We start from the raw sequence: 8,529 nt of genomic DNA, 5'->3' as shown, positions 1-8,529 counted from the left end.
ATTTTTGTCGTGTGATGTATGCAGCATTCCTGTATGAAATACGTGAATCCAAAATGTTGATTCTTCTTGCCTGAAAACAGTTTCAGGACTATTGAGTCTTGATGAAAGTTGGGAAATCCCTGGACTTCGCCAGTGTTCCGGGCTTCCTGCGATTCACGGGGTTTATAGAGTCTCCGCCCTGCTCCATGCGCGGCACGCCGGCAACGAGAGTGGTGGTGGCCTAACCTTTGTCGCCGCTAGTTGGTTGGGGTGGAGATCAGGAAATGGCCTTGCTATGGCGAACATCGTCTAGCCCTGGCCCCTGGGCCGGTGTATAGATGGCCAAACCCAACGACCCGGTCCACGGCATGGAGATTTGGCCCAGCCCAAACACGGCATGCCCTGGCTGTTGTCGGGTCCATGCAGGCTCAGCCCGACTGTGTCTGGGTCTCTTCCTTCGCACGATGTGTTGGCTCGGCACGGGCCGCTCCAACATTCATAGAGGCAAAATAGATGACGGATGCAAGGTAGACTTATTTTAACCATATAAGACACGGCCAAAGAGATGAGGGACGCAAAATAAACTTATTTCCAGTCATATAAGACATGGCCCAAAGAGATAATTGAGGCAAAATAGACTTATTACAAGGAGGAGCACGGTGGGCTTATCGTGCCTTTGGCCAGCCTGGCACAACTCGACTAATCTCGGGACGTGTCTGGTCATTCCAGGCCAGTTTAGTGGTTACCGTTTAGCCTAAGGGGGGCGGATTTAAGCGTTGGGTGACTGGGTCAATGCTCGGCTGAATTAATCTATGATAAAATATTCGAATAAAGAGAAATATTATAACTTTCGCCTATCCTTTTTCATAAGACATGGATAACCAAGCTATTGAACAAGAAGCATATCAAATTGAGTGAATCCAAAAGAGGGAACACGGCTACACGAACTAGGCATACTCCTAGACAACAGGACGGGGCCAAGGTGGTTGAAGCAAGGCTAAGAACGATGGAGGCATGCTAGCATCGGCACAATATCGACGTAAAATGGATGAAAGGAAAGAGCGAAACGGAATGTGTTGCTAGGGGTTCAATGGCAGCGAGAGGTGCATCAAGCATGGTTCTGTGACCATAAGAGAAAAACAAAGAGGAGAGGGGTAGGGGCAGATAAGAGGGTACATGGAGACGTCGCCTGGGAGACAAATATATTTGGTAGCTAAAAGCGGATATGAGAGGAGGCATATGGAAGAGGTAGCCACTAAAGATGGTGGCGACAGGGAGGATGGTGTTGGTTGGGGTGGAAAACATCCTAGAGGTGGAGGAGAAGCCCCACCCATCGTCCTTTCACACGAGGGAGCCAAATCATCTGAAATGGGCATTGTGCCAACCATATCCAACACATAGTTGTGTGCCCTTTATCAATCACCAAGCTCCCTTACACACCACCACAACTATCCATTGCACCCTTAAGCTACAACCGACATAATTTGGCACAGATCTAGCCCCAAAACCGTCGATCTCATTCGCAAGTGCATGTAGCTGTTTTTGAGTGATCGACGGTGATTGTCGTTGCCCTGGACGTCACCTTCGCCGCCACAACCCGCTCATGCCAATCTCATGTGCTAGTCTCAAGCCCCCAGATTTGACAATTAGGGGGAGGGGGCTAGGGTAAGAGAAGAAGAGGTAGGAAGTTTGCTGAGAGAGGTGGTGGTGGAGGAGAGTGTCGTTGGCAGCGGCGAAGTGTTTGCAGGAGCGGGCTCAGAAGTATCACCTCCCGGGTCACCTGTCTGCATATTGCTCCCCCAAGGCACAATCTCACTGAGACGTCGATTTTTCATTCATCTCAGAACGAATTTCGCTTGAAATTTAATGAATACTTAATAGAAGCCGTTCGAGATGCACATTGCAAGTTAGCTCGAGATGCTCAAAATTTACAAAATTCATTGACATTGTGAACCGTTCCAGCTTATTGCAGATCGACATGCAATAAGAGTAATGTCAGGTTTTTCAGTTTTGCAATAAGACATTAAATAAGACATGCAAAAGGTATAGAGTAGATAGGTTGTAGTTTTGTCAGGTTTTTTTCCTGTTCTTCTAGGCATGTCCAGTGTAATGTCTTATCAGCGAAGGGCCTGGGTTGCTAGAGCGTGGATGGCGGCGGTGATGGTTTCCGGAGGTGGAGCTGAGAGATTTGAAGGTCTGCTAATGAATCAATGGATGGAGACTTCTTTTGGGGCTGCTGCTGGTTACAAGCAGTGTGAAGGTAACGACAACCTTGGAGCTTTGAGCGGCATCGCATCGTGCGGCAGCGTCCGTAGTAGCAGGAGCCTGGGTGCTCTGTGCAGTGGCGTTGCTCTGTGTGGTGGCGTAGATGGACATGAAACCTTTGTTGTTGCCTCCAGCTACTGCCTTCATTTGACGGTGAAAATCTCCCATGGTGTCTTCTTTTTCCGATCTGAATCTCTTCTTTGTTCACAGCTTGCTCCTCTCAATTTGCTGCGTCATACTCCAGTTTCTGTCTGAATTTGGGCTCTCACTGCTTTTACAAATCTTCAGCAATCCTTGGCCTTCTGCAAAGACAGATGTTCTATTGCACCCATCTGAATTTTCCTGTGATGTTGGCTACCTGTTCTTTGAAAACTTACTTCCTTTGGTTTCAAAATAGCAGTATCCATACAGGGTCTACCGTTCGAGTTGAGCACTTCCTGCTCCTCAGATCTAATGGGAGACTTCCTCAGATCTAATGGGAGACTCCGTGGAATCATTGTGTTGAGTCCGGTGATGCCTCCACCAAAATCTATGGCTCAGCAACTTACCTCCAATTTGTGCCATTTCTGTGGTAACAGCCGTAGGAGCTTTACGGTCTGTCAAACGGTGAGCATATCAATGGAGGCCCAAGTATTCAGTCGTCACGGCTTTGCCGCAGAACTCTGTCGATCTGATTCTCCACTGCTGTTTAGTATCTACTGGAAGTTTGCTTCCTTAGACTGCTTGGTCTCTTCTCTGTTAGAGATGGTTGCTTACTTTACTCTGTATCCTTTTGTGATGTATGGGCTCTATGCCATGACTCTGTCTTGGTTAATAAAGTTGACTATGTTATCCTAAAAAAAAACATGCTTTTTTGGGTAACCGAAACCATATTAGGGTTTCAAAAACCGGTGTAACTGGACCATGGACTGGTGGTGCAGTTTCTGCTTAAGAAATATGAATTGAAACAAAATTTAAATATAGAGTTATTTTTGGACAGTAAGATTTGATTACTAATAAAAAATTAAATTTTGGATTAAAATTTTTATCCAGTAATTTCAGTCAAACCGGTATTCTAAACCCCAAACCTACAAAGCGAGCTAACTCAATGTAAAAAAAAGAGGACAAGGGAAAAAAAAGATCAGATAGCGCACAGTAGGTATTTGAATAGTTTATTGTTCTACTTCAATAAGGCGCAGCTCCAGGTCAAAACTTCTTTTCTGGAAGAAGAGTTCAGCAGACCATGGCCAGTCAATAGGGCGGCTTAGTGGCGCTAGCTAGTTCGTGTAGTAATGTACTTTACATAACCAGTGACTGCATCTAGCTGACCTAGGAAACCGTCGTCTACCTTGTTCTTTTTTTCTTCTAGCAAGAGCTACTGCTAATGCTTGCGTGCCTAGCTCCAGTTTGAGGTGAAGCACAAGTGACCTCTTAGCTCACTTGTTGTTGGTTTCCGTAGAACGGGTAGGCGCCATAAGCAGCAGCGTACATGCCCGGATCAGCAGGGAACGGTGCAGGGTAGCCGTATCCACTGTAAAACGGCGAGGCTGCGTAGTACATCCCGTTGTTCCACTGACTGCCATTGTCACTCCTCAACTGTACATGGTCAAGAAATGGAGTCTCAGGTCCTTTTGCCTATGTTTACTGCACAATTTTACAGTTCCTCTGGTGGAAATGTAGCAAGGGGGAAGATTGTACCTGCTTGTTTGCTGGATTGCGTCCCCACGAAAGACGCACGGTCTGTTTCCCAATGGTGCTTCCGTTCAGTCCTTGCAATGCATCTTCCGCATTCTTCCTGGAAAAAGGAACACATTGACAATGTTAATCAGATCTTGTCAATGGGACAGGAACAGAGGAAATTTACCCTTAGAAAACAAATATGGGTTGAAATTACCTCTGAACAAACTGCACAAAGCCGCACTGTTTCCCAACTGGGATCTTTACCGATGAAATTTCACCGTATTGCGAAAATGTTTGCCTAAGGTCATCTTCACTAACATTTGGATCAAGCCCACCGACAAATACCTACAATAAGTTACTGGATGGTTATAGAAGGAAAAATTCGTATACACATAAGACTTTATGGGTAAATACATCTATACTCACAGTTGTGTTTGTCAAATCTCCATCTGATCGAGCAGCTGAACCAGTAGGTCCAGAAGTACCTGTACCGAGAAACATAGTTAGAAAATAGGAATTAAGTGTCTTAATAGGAACACCTGTATAAGACTGTCAAAGCAAGTTTTATCCCATCCACTGTTCACTCTATAAGGCAATAATGCACTATCATTCTCAGGTTTGGTATATTAAATTATCTCAGATTTTCAAAACCAATCCCTGTATTCTAAAAAGAATAATATATGAATCGAGCACGAGGTTAAATCAGAAAATATCTGCGACAATTAACAGATATCAAGCATGTCCGATGTTCATCCAAAATTACAATTAGGTAAAATAATATAAAAATATTTCCAAGGTGTGAAAAGACTAAAATTGTGTTGTTCATTGTTCTTCTGAAGGGAAAATGCAGGGAAAGTAGCATTTTGTTGGAAAGGCATTGTAGGACCTTATAGATGAAACCGGAAGATTGCAAAAATGATATACACAATAATGACATCAAACACCAAAGACCATCAATTACTAACTCAAATGATGTACTCAGAAGCATGGAGAAGGATACTATATTCCTAAAAAAAATTAGGGAGATATGAGCAAAAGTAAAATATGGGATGCTGAAAGATTGATGAACAATTCAAGATAATACAACTAAAGTCTGAATGAAAATAATTAAATAAATATACATTTTTCTTTTTGAAAAAGAGTACAAGAGAAATTTAAAAGGAAGGGGAAAATGCTAACAAAATTAGAGAGTGAACAGTGACAGGAAACCATAGTACATGACAGCAAATTTATAGAGTCCATATCTTCAAAAAAAAAAAAGAGAGTCCATACTATCTTCTGCTATACTACATTAATGGACAGAAAGACTCGCAAATTTAGGGGTACTAGCGTTGAAATTAAGGATCTATTAAACAAATAATGCTTGGTATGAATGTACTAGTGTTGACCCCAAAAAAGAACTGAATTAGATACTTGTGATTGAACCTGAGGTTTTTCTGGGAGTTGCAGGGCCAATTCTCATTGGCCTGGTAGAGCAATACACACCATTCATCTCAGTCATGGCATGTGTCTTCTCGTTATCATCTCCAAATCTCACAAAACCATAGCCCTTTGATCTACCAGTATTAGCATCAATAACAACTTTCGCACCTTTGACAGAGGAGTACCTTTTGGAGAAAGTCTCTAGTAATGTGGTATCATTGACATCAGAAGCAAGGTCGCCTACAAATATGGAATGATCTGAAGCAATATCTGAACGTCTGTCCCCCATGCTAAATGATGCCCAATTTATCCTAAAAGGTTGGTCAGTGTTTGGCATTATATGACCAGCAAATCCTTCAAGTACTTTCTCAGCAGCAGCATGACTGTAGAACTCTACAAATCCATATCCCTCCGATTGTCCAGTTTGCTTATTACGAATAACCTTTATTGCTACAACCTGAAACATATTCAAACCTATGAGCTTGAACTTGCAATGTCAAAATAAGAACAAAAGACGTAGAATTGCATCAAATGACACTTTCCGGTTAATTAGGCACACTAACCTGTATACTCATCCAACTGATTGACATGCTAAAAAATGCTATAAAAGCATAAGACTTTTAATTTCTTCAATATACTAAGAGGAGCATGATGCTCCATATTGTCATTGAATACAATGAATGTAGCAAATTATGAAACCTTATGAACGAACTTTTTGTATGTTCAGCCTCCTAAAAACTAGCATAGAAGGGAACAGGAAAAGCTAGTGTACCGCTACAAACAGAAATTCCATAAAAAACAACTAAAAGAGAGGTCACATCTTCAGTACAAACTGTAAAGTCCTAATTAGAATCAATCTGGTGTTTGGAAACATCATTTATCACTATTATTTTCTCGTTTTGTTTGTGTCCATCAACATCTTTTTAGATAATGAAAAAGAGTATTACACCTTCCTTATATAAACACCGGTTCACCAAAAGTTGTGGAACTATTTATGTGGCCATCAGCTCCTTAGTATCCGCGTACGTAAAGAAAACATTCCCTATATCATTATATGAAAGAAAAAGAAACAAGAAACCCTCAAACCGTCCATCTCCTAAACACAGCACAAGCCTAAAATTAGTCGACCAATGAGAGATGCAACAGATGGACGGCAATGGTACACCGTACACACCAAGGATGACGCTACCCACCAACCTGGCACATCAGGCCGAACATACGAACAAACGAACATTTCCCATCGCCAGTACAGGAAGGAAGGACGGGCATATCGGCGCAGCCGATCTGATGAAACGAAACGAGGCCACTGCACTGCAAGTCCCAGTTCCAGCTCGCAGATCCATGCCTTCCGTTTGCCCAGCGGTTGCTACAAACTGCTAAGCCATTTCCCTTTTTCAGCACTGTGACCCAATCATTTGTACCCATCTCTGCTGCTCTCACTGCACTGCACCTACCTTGTTTTTAAGATCCCCCCTCTCTCTCTCTCCTACCTCGCGCAACCCAAGAAATGGATCACATTTTGGAAAGGAAACTTAGCAGCACATCAAAATGACATTTTTTTAGTTAATGTAGAGATGGATAAGCACGTACACATTCGTTCCACTGGCTTGTCACATCAAGACGAGGAAAGATGAGTCAGGTGACGAAAAGAAACGATTTTTTTCGTAGGTTTGGGTTGGGGATGGCAAGGCCGTGGCCAAGATCTGTACTTTTTTTGGGTAAAAGGCGCGGCGTGCTCTCAATCTCACTCACCTCGCCGGTGTAGCCGAAGCAGCTGTGGAGGTAGTTCTCGTCCATCCAGTAGTGGAGGTCGCCGACCCAGATGGTCTTGTTCTCCTCCTGCCCGCCGCCGCCGCCCTGCGCGTGCGGCGCCGGGGAGCCCATCGCCACGGCCACGGGCGGCGGCGCCGCCCGCGGCTGCGGCGGCGGCGGCGGGCCGACCGCGTGGAACGGCACGAAGTGCGGCGCGAACTGGGGCGGGGCCGGCGCCATCTGGTGCTGCATCACCATGGCCGCCGCCCCCGGGGGCGCGAACGGCATGGCCACCCAATGAGGCGGCGGCGGCAGCGCCGCCTGGGGCGGCGGCGCCGCCGCCACCACCTGCTGCGGCTTCTGCACCACGTCCCCGCCGCCGCCGTTCGCCACCACCGCCTGCATGATCGTCACTCACCTCCGCCTCGCGCTCTCTCGCTCGCTCGCTGTCTCTGCGGCAACGCCTGTGTGTGAAGAGGAAGAGAGGATTTGGAGGCGAGAGGAGGGAAGAGGAGGAGAGGAGAGCTCGCGGGATGCTAAATAAAGCAGGCGGCGGCGGAGGATATGGGGGCGCGAGAGCCGTCCGATGGTGCCGCGTGGATGGCTTCGCGACCGTCGCTTTGGGATTTTGACCGGATCCACGTCGATGTCGGCCTCCTGACCAAGCCTTGCCCCTGCGGGCTACACGTACAGCCGTTTCTGACTTTCGATTAGGGTGAGCGGGTGAGGAGTGGATGCAGCGCCACAGATGATAATGATAAAATACTAGTATTAGTTTAGTTAATATTGATATTCTCTCCGATTCATTTCATAATTGACAGCCGTAACTATTTACTTTTTAAGTATTTATCAATGGTATTCTTTTAATATTTACAAATACAAGAAAATAATAACATTATTAAAGTGTGATATGCTTTAAATATTTTAGCTTTCCTCTAACAATTCAAAGCAACTAATTGTCAAAGCTTAAATAGGAAAGTTGAAATTGACATATATTAAGAAACGGAATGAGTAGCATGGAGAATATATAAAACTCAAATGAAAGCTCTTGAAAATATAAACGATGGTAAAAATTATAAGAAATTAATATATGTATAAGCTAATAAAAGATATTTTTTTAGTAAATTAGGTCTTGTTTTGCAAAATGTACATTGTATTACCTCATGACTCAGGAAGAAATATGAAGTGGATAGTAAATGCTTTAACTCAAAAACCTATTTTACAGGAGAAGGATCAGATAAATTTGAGGTGTGGGTGAAAGTACTATATTTAGTAGGAAAGCTTAAAAGCAGCATATTTGTTGGGCCTAATGCAGCTTATCTAGAAATCAATAAAGTGGTCAAATGAGAGAACTTACCTAAATAAAACGAGAAATATATAGTTAACCAAATCTAATATCATAAAGATTTGACTTACAACATGCATCCTAAAATATAAATCTAATATCATAAA

The 8,529-nt window shown here is 43.9% G+C and overlaps 1 protein-coding gene across 1 annotated transcript; it reads right to left on the bottom strand.

Moving 5' to 3' along the window:
- Nucleotides 1–3,352: 3,352 nt before the first annotated feature.
- LOC127785131 (polyadenylate-binding protein RBP47-like) lies at nt 3,353–7,599 on the bottom strand. The gene is made up of 6 exons (XM_052312552.1): nt 7,078–7,599; nt 5,329–5,782; nt 4,330–4,388; nt 4,118–4,248; nt 3,922–4,018; nt 3,353–3,819 (listed from the first exon to the last, which is right to left on the bottom strand). The coding sequence occupies exons 1-6, from the start codon at nt 7,480–7,482 to the stop codon at nt 3,655–3,657; spliced, it is 1,311 nt and encodes a 436-aa protein (XP_052168512.1). The 5' UTR covers nt 7,483–7,599; the 3' UTR covers nt 3,353–3,654.
- Nucleotides 7,600–8,529: the final 930 nt, after the last annotated feature.

This window comes from Oryza glaberrima, chromosome 9 (assembly GCF_000147395.1).
Source record: "Oryza glaberrima chromosome 9, OglaRS2, whole genome shotgun sequence".
NCBI lineage: Eukaryota > Viridiplantae > Streptophyta > Magnoliopsida > Poales > Poaceae > Oryza > Oryza glaberrima.
The sequence above is the reverse complement of the archived record's forward strand: the minus strand, read 5'-3'. Positions and strand labels throughout refer to the sequence as shown.

What these genes read in the sequence shown, in the direction of transcription:
- LOC127785131 (XM_052312552.1), bottom strand. Translation starts at nt 7,482, where the DNA reads ATGCAGGCGGTGGTGGCGAACGGCGGCGGCGGGGACGTGGTGCAGAAG. An exon ending in GAGATTTGACAAACACAACT is followed by an intron (nt 4,249 to 4,329) that starts GTGAGTATAGAT and finishes AACTTATTGTAG; the next exon opens with GTATTTGTCGGTGGGCTTGA. An exon ending in TTTGTGCAGTTTGTTCAGAG is followed by an intron (nt 4,019 to 4,117) that starts GTAATTTCAACC and finishes TCCTTTTTCCAG; the next exon opens with GAAGAATGCGGAAGATGCAT.